The sequence below is a fragment of the Odontesthes bonariensis genome, chromosome 17, assembly GCF_027942865.1.
Source record: "Odontesthes bonariensis isolate fOdoBon6 chromosome 17, fOdoBon6.hap1, whole genome shotgun sequence".
Lineage (NCBI taxonomy): Eukaryota > Metazoa > Chordata > Actinopteri > Atheriniformes > Atherinopsidae > Odontesthes > Odontesthes bonariensis.
In genome coordinates, this window is record NC_134522.1 from 22,990,621 (window position 1) to 23,007,409 (window position 16,789).

General features: G+C 42.1%; 2 protein-coding genes across 2 annotated transcripts; one reads left to right on the forward strand and one right to left on the reverse strand.

The window, feature by feature from the left end:
• Window positions 1-50: 50 nt before the first annotated feature.
• On the forward strand, window positions 51-13,153 carry afdnb (afadin, adherens junction formation factor b). Its single transcript, XM_075448674.1, has 23 exons — window positions 51-146; window positions 603-795; window positions 1,775-1,875; window positions 2,044-2,174; window positions 2,264-2,364; window positions 2,650-2,855; window positions 2,971-3,116; window positions 3,726-3,820; window positions 3,936-4,207; window positions 4,412-4,555; window positions 5,872-6,070; window positions 6,166-6,257; window positions 6,361-6,447; window positions 6,535-6,600; window positions 6,721-6,794; window positions 10,187-10,293; window positions 10,422-10,547; window positions 10,684-10,775; window positions 11,070-11,210; window positions 11,339-12,229; window positions 12,560-12,659; window positions 12,754-12,805; window positions 13,060-13,153. The coding sequence occupies exons 1-23, from the start codon at window positions 51-53 to the stop codon at window positions 13,151-13,153; spliced, it is 3,606 nt and encodes a 1,201-aa protein (XP_075304789.1).
• Window positions 12,698-16,082, reverse strand: dusp23b (dual specificity phosphatase 23b). The gene is made up of 3 exons (XM_075447941.1): window positions 15,752-16,082; window positions 14,574-14,853; window positions 12,698-13,652 (listed from the first exon to the last, which is right to left on the reverse strand). Exons 2-3 carry the CDS (start codon window positions 14,841-14,843, stop codon window positions 13,467-13,469), a joined length of 456 nt encoding a protein of 151 aa, XP_075304056.1. The 5' UTR covers window positions 14,844-14,853; window positions 15,752-16,082; the 3' UTR covers window positions 12,698-13,466.
• Window positions 16,083-16,789: the final 707 nt, after the last annotated feature.

Genomic DNA, 16,789 nt, shown 5'->3' on the forward strand with positions numbered 1-16,789 from the left:
TTAAAGAATTGAATGAGGTTTTCTGGTTGGATAGACTCTGAGGTTGAAAAATGCTTGAGGAGAAAGAATGGGAGAAATTATCCAAGGTCATCAGACAGTGGAATAACAACCGACTGGACCTGTTTGAAATTAGCCAACCTGATGAGGTGAGTCATGAGCAGACATCAGACAGCGCCAGTACATTATGCACATTGTGGGATTTTGCTCAGATTAACATGAAAGTAGTATTTTCTGTCACTGCCAAAGTTCTCAATGTTTTTTTTTCTCTGTAAAGCTTTTTTTTCAAACATATTACAACCCAACTGCATTTAATTACAGCTATTTGCTTTAGACGGTTAGATAGATTATTCTACTTGTCAGTTGATCAAAGAAAAAAAATCTATGTTTGTTAAATCTATTACATATTTCTCAAGCAGAGTGAATATAAATACATACCAGTAATGGATTCTACTAACTTTGCTGTTCCAGATTGCAGGATTTGCTGCTTATCTGCAAGTTTTCAAGTCTTGCACTGACAAAATAAGGCATTTATTTATAAATGGGAAAAATAGAATGAACATACACACAGGACAGACTGAGGACTGTCACCTTATTTCTCACAGAACCTGGAATTTCACGGCGTGATTCGTTTCTACTTTGAGGACCATATAGAGGGAAACGTAGCCACAAAGTGCCTGCGTGTTTGCAGCAGCTCTCCAACTCAAGCGGTCATTGAAATGCTTTCAGAGAAATTCAGGCCTGATATGAAAATGTTGACAACCAGTTATTCCCTGTATGAGGTCCACACCAATATAGGTAAGCCGTTAGAGTCTGATTGTGACTACTGCGTCTTTGCTTTATTGATGGCGAATGGGGATATATTCTTATGAAGAATCTGTGATCAATGTATTTTGTTTAAACCTCAAAAATGAAAAGCCATTTTATCCATGCAGAAGGACACAAATTACACATTTCTTCCTGACACTCAGGACCAAAGTACAGTGTTTTCTTTTCATAACGGTTCCAACTTTCATGCAGATCAGTCAAGTCTTGTCAAGCTATAAGCCAACCCTTTGTAAAATGCACTAGACTAACATTTTGAGAAGTGCTTTACCTAAACTTAACCGATTTGGCATCTTAAAACGATGAAATTCAATTGAATTCAGTTCAGTTTATTTATATAGCACCAAATCACAACAAATGTCAAGGTACTTCAGTGATACAGTCCAATTCATTGTAATCGTAATCCAATCTTTCTGTGGAGAGGAACAACTCCCTTTTAACAGGAAGAAACCTCTGGCAGAACCAGACTTAGGAAGGGCGGCCATCCGGGACAACAAACACCATAACATGTACATAATGTCATATAAGGAAATAAAAGTGGGAAAAAGAGAGCAAAGTGGTGAAAGGTGTGTCATAGGAGACCCCCCAGCAGTCTAGGCCTATAGCAGCTTAACTATGGGATGTTTTAGGATCACCTGAACGATCCCTAACTATAAGCTTTATCAAAAAGGAAAGTTTCGAGCCGAATCTTAAAGTTAGAGAGGGTGTCTGCTTCCCAGACATATACTGGCAGCTGGTTCCACAAGAGAGGGGCCTGATAACTGAAGGCTCTGCCTCCCATTCTAACAATTGATGTAGCATGATGGGGAGTCACAAACAGAGATATACTGACTTAACTGAGCTGCTCCGTGTAGCTTTAACAAATGAAATGAGTGTTCACTGTTCAAAAAATCGTATTGTGGTTGCATAGTTATGCTCTGACTATTTCTGTGGGGTCTGTATGTGGAATAAGAACGCAAGTTGGAACTGGATGAGAGACCTTTGGTTGTGCAATTGGGCTGGAATTCAGAAAACAGAGAAGGACGTTTTGTGCTCAAGAAAGACACTCTTGAGGTAAGCTTATGAAATACTTCACTGACAAACAGCTAGAGACTGAATTATTATGAAGCAGCATGCTACCTGACAACCTTTTGGAATCATTTGGAGTCCAGTTTCACATTACTCTCACAAATAATCATACATAATATGAATCTGCTCTGTTTATGTGTTGGACCAATAAAGGAAAGCTGTCCTGACAAAGGAAAAGGGAGCATTATTCAAACCTTCAAGAGGACACTGTCACGAAAAAAAGGAAAGCCGAAAGAAAAGAACAAAACCAATGTGACTGACAAGTTGTCAGAGGATGCAAACGGGTAAAATATTCCCTTTTAATGTCCAGGCTACTGATCACACACCTGCTGAAACATCAGACTAACATTCTCTTCTTAAAATGAATGTCCAGATCAACAGAAGATCTGAAGAATGACGGCATGCGTTTGTCCAACCCTGAGACCCAAAAACATTGCAAAGAAAAGAAACAGCAACAGAGGCAGACTCTTGAGGGTAAGTGGTATTAAACAGTAATATCCTCTTTCTCTAGATATTACGCTCTGACCATATTGTAAAAGAAAAAGAGGATTTTATTTATTTTATTTCAAACTTTTCAGTTCTGCCCGGATTACCAATTGGAATTCAGTTCTGTGATAGTGGTGAGTCTGGAACAAAACCACATCTTGTCTTCATTGTGCGATTTTTTTTTTTCTTTCTTTTTTAAATTTGAAACTTGCCATGCTGCCTCTCTGTCTCGTAATGCCCTCCTGCCCCCTGCTGGTGTCTTTAACATTGCAGCTGAGGAGCCCTTCCTGTCTGCAGTCATAAATTACACCAACAGCTCCACAGTTCATTTCAAGCTCTCACCTGCATACAGCCTCTATGCTGCGGGTCGGTTTGCTCTGCGGAGTCGTTACAGAAGAGGCTCTCCATCATCTGGACATACACGTAAAGTAACCTCCATCACAAACAAAATGGTGGCCATGACAGGGAAGGTCATCCAGGCAAGTTCATGATGACTTTTCTCACAATTGCAAAAACAGAAGTTGCCTAGTTTAACAGCAAAGGGCACCTTTGTTACGGTGCCAGCTGTAATGTCTGCCATGTTTGCCTCTACAGAGACAACGGACCATCGCAGGGGCTCTTGCCTTCTGGATGGCCAATTCCTCTGAGCTGCTGAACTTTCTCAGACATGACAAAGACCTCAGCCTGCTCACACTGCAGAGTCAGCAGGATCTGTCGCGGCAGGTGCACAAAGCATACAGGTACAGATGACAGACAAGCAAATACAGATCAAATCATCAACCACCTGAGCCTTTTAACACTGTCTCCTCATGCAGTTTTTAATATCTACTTTGTGTAAATTGTCTATAGACACAATACGTGTGCATACTGGCCAAAAATGTTCTGTCTGCACATCCATAAGTACATACATATACTGGTATATACGACAACAGCTGTGTTTAATATCAATTATAAAACAGAATGCAATGATTTAATCATTTAATGCCTATATTAAGGAAAACATATCAAGTGTTAACACATAGGACTTCCGTTGTGTTTTTGTTTTTTGTTTTAATGTACTTTAGAATTCAGAATCCAGATTATTCTTCGGCTCTATAACATAATATCCCCTCTTTAACTTTGTCCCTGCATTCCAAAAAGAATTTCATGATTTGATTGATCAGACCACAGAAATGTTTTTCTCACTCCATCCTAAGAGAACTTGAACCCAGAGGACACTTGTATATCTATAACACGTTTGTTTTAAAAAAATAACTATTTTCCCAGTGTTTTTGAAAAGGTTTTAGAAAAAAAAAAGAAGCAAAAAGTACCCTCTCACGTTTTATTTGTATGTGTTTTATTCCTCACAGCCTCCTGCTACAATGTCTCCAGACTGAGTTAAGGAAACATTTACCTACATTTCTGATCGATCCCGAGCAACATGGTGCGCTACCAGCTGGAATAGGTACATGTTTGATGATTTAACTTAGATTACTTCAACCGATGAAACTGTTTCACTCTGAGCACGTGGAAGAGCCGTGATGTTGTAGAACATTCTCTGTTTCCCTCTGCCGTTGCAGAGATGGTGCTGAACACCTTGATGAACACTATGTCTCTGTTACGCCGCTGTCGGGTCAACCCTGCCTTCACCATCCAGCTCTTCTCCCAGCTTTTCCATTTCATCAGCGCATGGCTCTTCAACCGGCTCATGAGCCCAGAAGCCAGCACGCCAGGCCTGCGGTCACACTACTGGGGATCTGCTCTCCGCCAAAGGCTCACAGCCATCGAAGCCTGGGCAGAGAGGCAGGGCTTGGAGCTGGCTGTTGACTGCCACTTTGGGCACATTGTGCAGGTGTTGTTTAAGAACAAGACTTTGACTAGGGTTTCATTGTGATAAATGGAATGATTCTAACTTATTCCACTAATATGCTGAACCTGAATCCAGTGCTGTTCTTTTCTATCATTATCTGTGCCTCTTTGTACAATAGTACAGTATTGAACTCTCATGTCTTTTGATGTCCAAGATGCTAAAATAATACTGCCTAGCTGTTTCTAGGCAACCACACTCCTGACCATGGATAAGTACTCGATGCGGGACGCCAAGGACATTCAGAGTACCTGTTTCAGGTTGAACTCACTGCAGCTGCGGACGTTGCTGTCTGGCTACCTCTACGCAACCAATGAGCCTCACATTCCCCCCGTGAGTACTTTTCCCCCCACTTGTAAAGCCATGCAAAAGAATTTCAGTCTTTTTGATATCAAAATGGTAGCATGTAGGAAACAAAGCACCACCACTGATCATTGATATTTTGGGCACGTTAGTAACAACTGGCACTGATAGACGTCAGCTAAAGATCTGCAGTGAGAGTTTTCTTTTTTAACATAGCAGGAGATTTAGCAAGTGAACACGAGCTCAGCTACATTGATTCACAACAGCATGAATAATTTACAGTGATGAATATGATGATAAATAATACATGAAGGATGGTGAAGTGGGTTGACACATTACCCCATTGCTTTGGAGAGAAATCTGTCTCTAATATTCTGCTGAAACTTTAGGTATGGGAAAAAAAAAAAGGGTTTCTTGGACTACATATCCCAGGTCACCATTGCAGTCAGAGTCAAGTGTCACGATTCTCATTATGAGCCTTAAATGAATGAAGATGCAGCATGTTACTTATTGTTGCCGTGGACTGCAGCCGCCACATGGAAATAGCTTCACTACGGGATTGTTTTGAGAAAGGTCTAAGGATAGGGTGTGTGGCTCTGTCTGTGTTGTCCACTGAGAGTTCACCTGTGTTACCTGCCAACACTGCATGTGACTTCATCGGCTCAGTTACTGGCAAGCTGCAAACGCAACAACCTCACAGATTCATGGTGACCAAATCTATAAGAATAGCCCAAATAACAGAAACATGTCTCCATTTTCAACAAAATACTGTACATCGTTATATTTGTGTGACTGATGTGTAAAATGTGAGATGGATCCATCTACTTTCTGGTAGTTTCTCCATCATATAATAAACTTTAGATGGATTCATTATTTATGCCGATCAGTTTTTTTAATTGGAAATGATCAGTCTACGAATGAACTGGTGTACATTTTGAACATCATGTGTAAAATAAACATAATTTGTAGGCTATAGAGTGGCATGAACTGGAAATATTAAAGCAAAATAAGTACCTGTCACATGAATGAGTAATTAATTCAATTACTCGTGACAACAACTTCAACTAATTGTACTTCTGCTACAGTTAACTCTATAATTCCACCACTACTGACCAGTTTCACCTTTATTATGTTCTTATTACAACAGTTTTGATGTTGTACTCTGCAGTGAAGTCAAATGCCTGGGTCACCTTCACCATTCTGCTCACACCCATAGCAAGCAGTTCAGATGTCCCTCCCCTGAAGTCTTGTCATACAATGACAAATGTCAATTGACTGTATATGCACCAGCTCGACCTTTACCTGAGATATTTCAGCCGTCTCACTGTCTGTCACCGTTGCTGCAGGATTTGATCGATGCTGTAGTGCGGGCTGCCGAGGCCTCAGCGGATAAGCTGATTCAGAGTGAAGGGCAGGACATCCAGCTGGTGGAGAGCCTCGACCTGCACCTGCCTTTCCTGCTGCCGGAGGGAGGGTACTCTTGTGACACTGTGAGAGGAATCCCTCAAGGGTTTAGGGAGTTTTTGGAGCCACTTTGCCAGAAAGGTATAGGATTCTGACTTCAGATGCCAGGATTGAATTGCATTGAACCTTAAGATGAGTTCTCAGCATTGGTATTTCATCACATCTGGCTCTTGCAGGTCTTTGCTCTCTGACATCTGAGTCAAACTCCAAAGGTGATTGGACTGTGTACTTCACTGAATCCGCTCCTTCTGACGAGGGCATTCACTTGGTAAAGAAAGATATTGTCTTCAGTGGTTCCATGTATATTGAAATAGGATTTAAGCATAGAGTTAAACGTTTTATTTCTGTCTTCTTTTTTTTTTTTTAAACAGGCAGAACATAGACAGCCGGAAATTGAGATCATAACTTTGCGCAAACCGCTGAACAGTGGAATGGGAGTCAGCATTGTAGCTGCCAAGGTGACTAAACGATGGCAATATGTTGTAAAATACAAATATGGAAACTATCTAGTTCAGTAAATCTATAATCTGCGTTTTTTGCCACAGGGAGCAGGGCAGGGTAACCTTGGGATCTATATTAAATCTATAGTCAAAGGAGGACCAGCTGAAATGGTGAGAGCATAACACATTTTGGATCTAGTTGCACTTAAGCAGTGACACTGAGAATCATTTCCATGATATATTACACGAGGGGAGATCGAAATCACGATGTGTGTCTTTTCCTGAGTGCAGGATGGGAGGTTAGCAGCTGGAGATCAGCTGCTCAGTGTGGACGGCCACAGCCTGGTTGGACTCAGCCAAGAAAGGTAGCTACAAACCATTTTTCACGGCAGACATTTTAACATGAAATAATATGACAGGTGCAGGGGTTTAAATGAGGTCTGCATTCCACATAGAGAAAAATCTGCTTTCATACATGTTTTACAACCAACCAGCAAGCACAGTTGCAGAAGTGGAATGCACCCCTTGTTGATACACCTGACCTTAAAGGGGAACTCCGGGGCATTTGAAGCGTGTTTCCATTGCTAGAGGTTGTCAAATACTGATAGTAGGACACAGAGAGGTGCGTATCTGCGCTCCCTGTGTGAAGATCGCTCTGTCCGCACAGCATGTCATGCGAGGCTAATACGTGGTGGCTAAGGGGCAAGCGCTAACCCTTCCACGTAAAACAACAACTTGCACACTGCAGAAACGTCACACCACTTTATAACCCATCCGACAATAAAGTCACAAGCCTTACCATCAAAACCATATGCATGGTTCTCACATTACTGGCATGGGGACGTTACAAAACAACTTTATAAACAGCATGTAACTCACCGGCTGGTTGTAGGCTCGCGCATGTGAAAGCCCAGAAGAGTCGATGGAGAATAATCCCATATACAAAACAATTATCTTCTCTAGAAAAACTGCGTTCAAGTATTTAAAACATTACAAGAATATTACTGGGCATGTATTGTTGTAATGTTTTAAATACTTGAACGCAGTTTTTCTAGAGAAGATAATTGTTTTGTATATGGGATTATTCTCCATCGACTCTTTTGGGCTTTCACATGCGCGAGCCTACAACCAGCCGGTGAGTGACATGCTGTTTATAATGTTGTTTTGTAACGTCCCCATGCCAGTAATGTGAGAACCATGCATATGGTTTTGATGGTAAGGCTTGTGACTTTATTGTCGGATGGTTTATAAAGTGGTGTGACGTTTCTGCAGTGTGCAAGTTGTTGTTTTACGTGGAAGGGTTAGCGCTTGCCCCTTAGCCACCACGTATTAGCCTCGCATGACATGCTGTGCGGACAGAGCGATCTTCACACAGGGAGCGCAGATACGCACCTCTCTGTGTCCTACTATCAGTATTTGACAACCTCTAGCAATGGAAACACGCTTCAAATGCCCCGGAGTTCCCCTTTAACCAGAGCTATAGAGTAAATACAGAGTTGCGACACGCTTTGATGTCGCCGCTCGGGCTGTCACGTGGTTCATGTAAACCTCAATAGTTCTAAACATTAGGGCTGTGCGATACTGCAAAATTTGGTATCGATCCAATACCAAGTAAATACAGGGCCAGTTTTGCCGATAGCGATAGCGATACCAAAACCGATACTTTTTACTACTACCATCTACTTTTGTGTAGGGGAGAACAATGTATCATAATTTATTAAGTGAATGCATCATCAATATGCAAATTTGAATGAAAACTTGAATTTTCATGATTTAATTATTTTGTAAGTTTTTCTTTACTTAATGATGATAATAAAACACAGGAAAAAGTTTTCAGGCAATTAAAAATACTCGTATTAAGTAACTCAGAAATGTTTATAGAAAACTTAAAACTTAAATTTCCCTTTTGGGGTGCTAATCTGCATTTGCAATTAACAAACTCAAGATTTTTTGCCCAATACCCAATACCAACGTTAGTATCGATACTATCGATATTTTAAATCGATCCGCCCAGCCCTACTAAACTTCACAGCGCTGTCAGTCAGTTTGAACGGGTCTTAGCTTAGTTACAAAAACGGTAACTTTGACATTTACAAAGCAATTTTCGGTAAATATTGACTAATAGTGTGCATTGATCACTTCACTGACAATGCGTTTTATCAACATGTTTCCTTTTTGGAGCGGCAGGGACACATTTATCACCGTGTTAAATCGTAGAGGGTGCCCTTGCTAGCAGGGGACAGGTATACCGTGTCCTCCTTTATACTTCATCATGCCAGTGGTCCAGCTTACCTTCAGATCTACATCCTTCAACAGAGCATGATATTACTGTCTGTTCCCAGATTTACTCCTGTTGTCCCAAACTCTCCATCTGTAGAAGATGTCATTCAGTCTGTCTGTTCTCTTTGGTGTCAGATGGAAAATTAGTTGAATGGCAAAGCTGAGATGAATAAATTATTTTAAAGAAGCTTTAAATGACTTTGAGGGGCTGTAGATGCTTTGACTGATGATCCGGGATGAATTTTTATTTTCTGTAGAAGACCTAATTATTCTATATTTCTCATGTGAACTGAATACATGCATCTGTAACCCTGTTTATTGTGCTTCAAGTCAGAAAACTTTTGTAAAATATGAATTAATTGATAAAAATATTAATCTAAACTTTTTTCTGATTAAAACCATATTAATGACAAAATAAATGTGTCAGGTGTGGGAATATAAAAAACAGATTTTAACCAAACATTTTATTATAAAATGTCATCATGGAAAATGTAAAACAAGCCTAACAATCAAAACAACTTTACATAATGTCACCTGATAATAAAAAGTTAACAGACTTTAGTGAAATGATCAGTTTATTACCTCATGGTAGCATCCGTTACCAAGCTTTCAGTTAGGTCCCTAAATCCATTACATTTTTAACATCAACATCGACATTTCATGCTAACCAAATGTAAAAATAATGATGTCTAAGAATATACTTCTGATAGCTTATGCTTAAAAATATAAAAAAAAAAAAAAAAAAAAAGTTTAAAATGCTGTTATTTCATTAACTTACCAGTAATTGTTCTTGACGAGCATTTGAGATCAACGGAGCTGCGTCCCTTGTTTGGAATGATTGGCGTCTCCGTGACTCACGTGACTTCCGCATTCCTTTCTTTCTATAGAAGTCTATGGGAGTGTTGCCACTTTTTTTTTACACCACTCTGACCTTAAGACCATATACTGAAGCATTTGTTTATGTATTGCAAGTAATATCGTCAGCTCAGTATTTAAAATGTCACCTGTTTTCCTCACTTCATGCAGCTCCAGTTAAATAAAGGACAAAGCTTTGCCATGAATGAAACTGTGCGGCAGATTTGACAGCACTGGGAGAGAATTACTCATACTGAAATTTGTTAACACACTTTTTTATGTGGGATTGTTTGAAGAACTTAAGAGTACTCAGTGTCCCACCTGCAGTGGACAGCGATCGGAGTGCTCTCGATTCGCAGAATCAGAAACAAATTGTTGATTGGCGAGACAAGCTATGCTTTTAGCTTGGCCTTCCGATCGGGATTCTCCAAACTGAGAGCGCTCTGACTGCCGTCTGCTGCTGGTTAAAACACTCACAGTTCATAAGGACTTCACACAAACACACTCCCAACGGCCTGAAAAACAGGAACAGGAAAAAACTGCTATTTAAACATAGACTTGAAATTTAGGGGTGCTTCAGTCCAAAAAATATTAATAACTTATTAATCTTACACTCATCTAGGGCAGCGGCCATCATGATGCAGACCGGCCCTGTTGTGACCTTTCAGGTTGCAAAGTGTGGAGCGAGCTACCATGGCCTCGAGGCACTGCTGAGCAAAAGTGAGCAAAGTAATAACCTATTACACAATAAGCTGGACAGTTTTTAAATATTTTTTATTTCATGCCCTTTAGTACCTAAATAAGACTTTCTGTTCCATCACAAGGCGATGAAGAGCATGCTAAGCCAAATAGTAAAGTGCCCACGCTGCACTGCGTTGTTGATCTCAGCCCGTCAGAGAGGCCCCATGGAAGCAGCAAAAGAAAGAAAGACCAGATGGTGCAGAGGAACAGACAACTCTACCGCTCCAATCCCGACATGAATGGTGAGAGAACTTCTCTTTTGATCACTTACTGCTGCCAGGCACACGCAGCACGCATTCCTTCTTGTAAAAGGCATTAAAATCATGAGGGCGAGTCAGATAACAGCTCTGGTACTGTTGTATCTACTTGTTCCAACAGTCTATTGCCTGGAGGATGGAGATGAAGCTGCTGAACCTGACGTAAGAGGGAACAATGTCACTTCAGTTTCCAGCATCAACCTTTGCACTGATGTGAGATTCATGGAGGTTTAGCAAACACTAACACTTATTACTTCAATTTAAGCTGTTTTGTGGAGACCACACACTCACAAAAAAGAAAAGAAAACAACGTTTTACTGACACTGAGAAGTAAAAAGGGGAAATAATGGTATAGTTTGGGATAATTTCCAGTTAGAAAAATATTTCTTTATTCGCCAGTCTTATTTAGGCCCTTGGAAATGCTACTGCTTGGTTAAAAAATAATGAAAAGAAAAATTTCAGTCACAACGGGAGGAATGCTCAATTTTCTGTTTGTGTCTTTTTCAGACGTTTCATAGAGAATATCTGACACTTCCGAACCCCAAGTCCAAGGACAAGGACCCGTCTGAAATCAACCAACCGCAGCAAAACTTCAAAATGTCTTTGAGACCATCAGATGGACAGAGCTCCAGTAAGAGAACCTTCATGGTACGTCTTGATTTGCCTCAGGCATAAAAATAATCATTTTTTCAACTTACTGAGCATCAAATAAGGAAAATGTATGCTGATACAGCTGGATGAATTCCACTGAAATATTGAATATTTTCCCCTTTAAGCGTCAAGCCCTCTCTCAGGAGAACTTGTGTTTGGACAGTGGATGCCCCCTGGTGGACAAAAGGGAGAACTTGTGGGCACAGAGGGATCAGGAAGCCAACCAAACGCAAGGCTACTACTCATCTTTCCCAATTCGCTCGAGTGTTTCTAGTCATGACATCCTGTCCGATAACACTTCTCCCACAAAACAGCAGCAGGGCATCCGTACAAGTGCTGCTGGTGTCTGGAGAACGCCTTTTTCACAGCAGTCAACACCTCCACCTTCAATCCAGCCCATTCGAATAGACATCCCAATAACCAGAGCAGTGAGCACACAGTCAAACCCTCCACTCACCACCTTCCAGCACAGTTATTCTGTGCAAGCGGTGAAGTTGAGCCAAACTCTTTACGTCGGTGGACACACACAGGGTCCTCAAAGCCAAGTCAGTCATATATATGCACGTCCAGTATCTCAGCCGTCGCTTTCAGCGCAGCAGCAAAGATCCACCACGTGCAGCAGAGATAACGCAGAGAAACTCCAAGTGAGCATCACTCCAACGAAACACGTTTCCTTCCAAGAGGCTTCCCCAGAGCAGAAGAGGAGCACGGGCCCTGTGAGGCAAAGAGACCCTCAGGAGCTGTGTGACCCCTGGAGGAGGGAGGCCCAGGAGAAGCTGGTGAAGCAGCGGAGGCTGCAGGCAGTGGAGCACCTGGAGCGGGAGGTGCACAGGCTTCAGGCTAAAGCTAAGCGCACGGCGGAGGAGAACGACAGACTCCGGAAGCTCAGCCTGGAGTGGCAGTTTCAGAAGAGGCTGAAGGAAATTCAGCAGAGGGGAGAGGATGAGGAGGAGGATGAAGATTTGGACATGATGGTGACCCTACAGCAGCTGGAGACCAGAACGTCACAGGCAGAGGTTGACAAATAATTTTGTGGTGCACACGCTTTTCCATTTAAGGTCGCATAGCTTTGTATGGATCATTTGATTTAAAAGTTTTAAAAAAATAGAGATAGTAACCTGGAAAAAGTGATGTTTAAGTAAGGAAAGTGTGTGAGTCATTTAACTCTCAAACTGTCTCTGTCAGTTGAAGATGAAAAGACCCACGCAAAGCTGACAACCTAAGTGGGAAGTGGCGTGCGTTACTGTAAACGTCAGATGCATATATCTGTAAAAAGATGCACGGGTCGGAGGGACCCGATGGTTAAAAAGCTGCTGCTCTCCATCTGATTACTTCTTCGTGTTTAGAACAAGAGATGCTTTGGTGGGAATGACAACCGGGAACAGAAAGAAGTAGAAAAGCAGGCACAGAATCATCTGTCCCGGGAGAAAAACGAAGCAAAAAGAGGTCATAAAGCACAAACACAATAAAGTAAATGAAACATATCACTGTTAGTTTCATTTTTATTTATTATTGACATTATTCCCTACATCTTTGTCAGATCAAAGAGGGAGTGGACCGGGGCAAGATGTTCACAACGTGGCAACAAAGGAGTGAGTGTACAGTTTAAGGCTCACCAACACTTACAAGAAAGTTCAACCCAATTTAACACCGGCAAGCTACTCATGCACCGAAATGTCTATAAGGCATCGTACCTGTGAGAATATCCCTGAGTGGAAGAAAAAAATAAAATAAAATCTGCAGTTTTCACGCCATCAATTAATATTAAAACAGAGCGGGCTGTTATTTTGTTCCTGTGCCTCATAAAATTCAAGTATTTCTGCTGTTGTGCTCGTCTTTTTTGCAGAAACCAGGAGGAGAAAATCAAGAGAGTGTCGGCCCCTGAAAAGCTCCCATTCAGGGAGCGTCAGCGTCTCTTTTCCCCGGCGTCCAGTGCGTAAAGGAGGAGTCAAAGTCTTCTCGATGGAAAACCCAGAGCAGAAAAAGAAGGGGCAACAATTTGCCAGCTAACTGCTGATATACAGTACCATGTACAAGGCAGCGGGCATGTGTGTGTTTGTCTTAGTAATATCCAACATTTGCTGTATACCCTTTCACCTGTTTGAACACTGTTTCTTGTTTTTTCCTGTTACCCTTTACTGCAGCACCCACTACACAATAATCAAGGCAGTTACTTTATGATGATCGACTGTAAAAAAAAAAGGTTTGCTGGTTCTGTTTTCAGTAAAAACACGACTTCAGTCCCTCGGTTAGTTACTTAGTGCGCTGATAAAACTGCACCACCGCCTTCTCTTGTTCGTGTGTTTCGATGGAACCGTGCCGCATTCTGCGGATCTCGTTGATTGCGTCAATCCCCGAAATCCGCCTGGTCTTCACCAGGTAGCAGGCCAGCATGGTCCCTGTTCTCCCATGACCGTGCATGCAGTGAACAGCCACACCCTGGGGACAAACAAAACAACGCTTATTGGCTTTGGTTCTCTGTAAAAACAGCGCACGCCCTGCTTTGGTTCACGTCAGGGAAGGTCTTTGTTCACAGAGCAGGAACAGCCTGCGGGTGACGTACCTTGACAACATTTGGATTTACAGAACAAGTAAATAAACATAGCAGCCCTTAAAGCTGCCATCGGCAGGTTTTCAAAGTTCCGAGTCTAAAGTCGGAAAATTCGAACTGATACAACTTTCAGGTCCCTCCCCCAACCTCTGACAAGCTCCGAATCGCCCCCCAAACCCCTCCCCCTCTGTGGACGAGGTTGTGCACGTGAGTTCACACCAGTGTGCGCGCACACAAGCTGGGGGCAGACTCACGCTCAGCATGGAAGACGTGGTTGGTGACTGTTCTGCTCAGATAATAGATCAATAATAAACCTAACGTGATTGGTTAAAAACAGCCGGGAGCGCTCGATTTTTGCAAGCACGATTACAGGCTTCAGAGGGAGCTACAGAATTCGGGATTTTTCCTAAACAGCATATTTAATATTCTCCTTTCAGAATCCCATGACAGTTCAAGCTAATATGACTAAAAAAAAGTTTACGGCAGCTTTAAACATTTTGTACAACAAATCAGTGAATCGGATGTGTGAGAACGACAGCTAAACTAAATAGGAAACATAAAACACACAAAAACTAAGACTAGAACTAATCTTGATAAGCTGATAACCTTTGTCAAAGTTCCCCATATTGCAGTGAAGAACCCTTTTTGGTGTTTGATTTTATGCAGAGAACTTCAGAAAACCTTCAACTGAACTTGTTCCTTGAATATTTCAGACTACAGTACGGAGGAGTTTTTTTGTTTTTTTTGGCCAGCATAAACTACACTCAGTAGGAAAGAAATAAACTAATTCTGGTGAGTTCTTCAAATACCTCTCCCTTGGAATTGGCCTCTTCCACTATGGAGAGAAATCGATCAATCTGACTCGGTGAGGGAGGAGTGAAGTCTACTATCTTAATGTGGTGAAGCTGTAGCTCAGGGCACGTGTCGTGGTACGGTGCTTTCCTCTCACACAGGCAAACCAGGTGTTTGACGCCATTGTCCAACAGATATTGGTATTCACACGCCATCCGGGGCATCGCCAGTCCGGCCAGTTTGCCTGGTTCCACCCAGGAGAAGTTGTGCGGAGCAGAGGAGGCCATGAGTGTGAGGCTGAGGAGCAGAAGTCACAATGGTTTTTGAATTAGGTCGCTTATGGAGCAGCTTATTATAATTAATTTCATTTGCTGATGATTCAACCTCCATCTTGGCTGTTTTCTTTAGTAAATCAGCATCTTATCAGTTTGTAAGTGGAGAGCTATCAGCTGAGCAGGCCCATCCCTCTACTACAAACTACAAAACAGACCATTCATTTAAAGTCACACAGACCAGAACTAGAGTCCTGTGTGCTGATTATGATCTGTAACATGAATGTATTCTACCATGAACCAACAAACCGTTAGGTCAGTCTTTTCTCATTATTTCCAGTTCGTGGAGAGAAACCCGAGAACGGGTCAGAAATATCTGACCCTTCGGGAGCCGCACGCTCTCGTGGGAATATCTGACTCAGCGTGTCGGGTTGATTCTGTGAGCACTGACGGTCAATGCTGGGCTCAAGTTAACAGATCACCGGTGATCGATTCAGCGCAGGTGGCTCATCGCGAACGGGGTTTCACCGGGGTTTAGCATTTTATGCAAAATACATTTGATTAAAACCTTAATAATAAGTACAGAGAGGGATCTAAACATTCTCTGACGAGGTCCAGCCGTCCGTCCGGTCTACTGGCACGACGAGCAAAGCTAGAACATCCACTGATTCACTCTGTGGTTAATTTTAAAGCATTATATAACACACTACAGGCATCCCCGCCACTAATCATTATAGCCATAATGAAACATTAGAAAAATAAGGCTAGACACCCGTTGGCTTCGCACAACCACCTCGCAACTGTGCAAATACGAGTCAGACTAACGTTTGCCCCCAGACTAGCTGAAGACATTCTGTGCCCTGCTATGACTAAATAATCACAGTCATACCAATCTCCGACCAGTGCCTGAAAAAAAGACTTACAGTGTGTGCGAGGGGTGGTCTACGTGTCGAGTTGCTGCCTTCCTGGTCGCTTATGGAGCAGCCAGTGACTCAGCTATGTTTACATGCGGCTCCACAGGGTGCGGCGACAACGGTCAGTGTAGTCGATGAGGATTGAGCCAACCCAGGTCATGGTAATCATAAGGGGTTGTATAAGGAAAATCAGACTTCTTCTTGGATCTTGAGTACGTTTCATCCGAAAGACTTAGGCTACGGCTACACGAAAACGTTTTTCACTGTAAACGATACTTTTTCTTATCGTTTGGCTGTTGCGGCCACACGGAGCCGGCGTAGCCTTGATCTGGTGGATAACAGGTGTCATGTGTCTAATGCTAATCAGTCAATGCAATAGACGTTATCAGCACACATCAGTCCCATGGGCTAGTAGGGGCCTGCTAAGTTCAGGAGGCTGTTATCAACCATTTCTAAAAATGTGCATTTTATTGCACACATAGTTGCTGCCACTCACTAGAGGGGCGTGGCTACAGGGCGGCCATCTTGGTACAGTGCCAGCTCCTACAGTAATGCAAGGGTAAGGCAATTTTATTTGTAGAGCACAATTCGTACACAAGGCAATTTAAAGTGCTTTACAGCTACATAAAATCACAAGAAGGCAATAAAATCATTCCGAAATAACATAAAAAATAATAATTAATTAATTAATTTAAAAGTGAAGAGTGCAGATAAAATACTTTCAGTTGTCATATGCACAGCTAAATAGAACTGTTTTCAGTCTGGATTCAAACATTGTCAGAGTTGAGGCCTGTCTCACATCTTCTGGAAGACTGTTCCAGATTTTAGGAGCATAAAACTGAAACGCAGCCTCACCTTGTTTAGTCCTGACTCTGGGCACCAGCAGGAGAGCCCTCCCTGAGGTTCTCAGAGCCCGAGTTTGTTCATATGGCTCTAACATGTCAGAGATGTACTTTTGCGCTTGACCATGGAGAGACTTGTACACAAGCAGAGCTGTTTTAAAGTCTATTCTCTGATCGACAGTACATTACATCGATGGAGGAATGT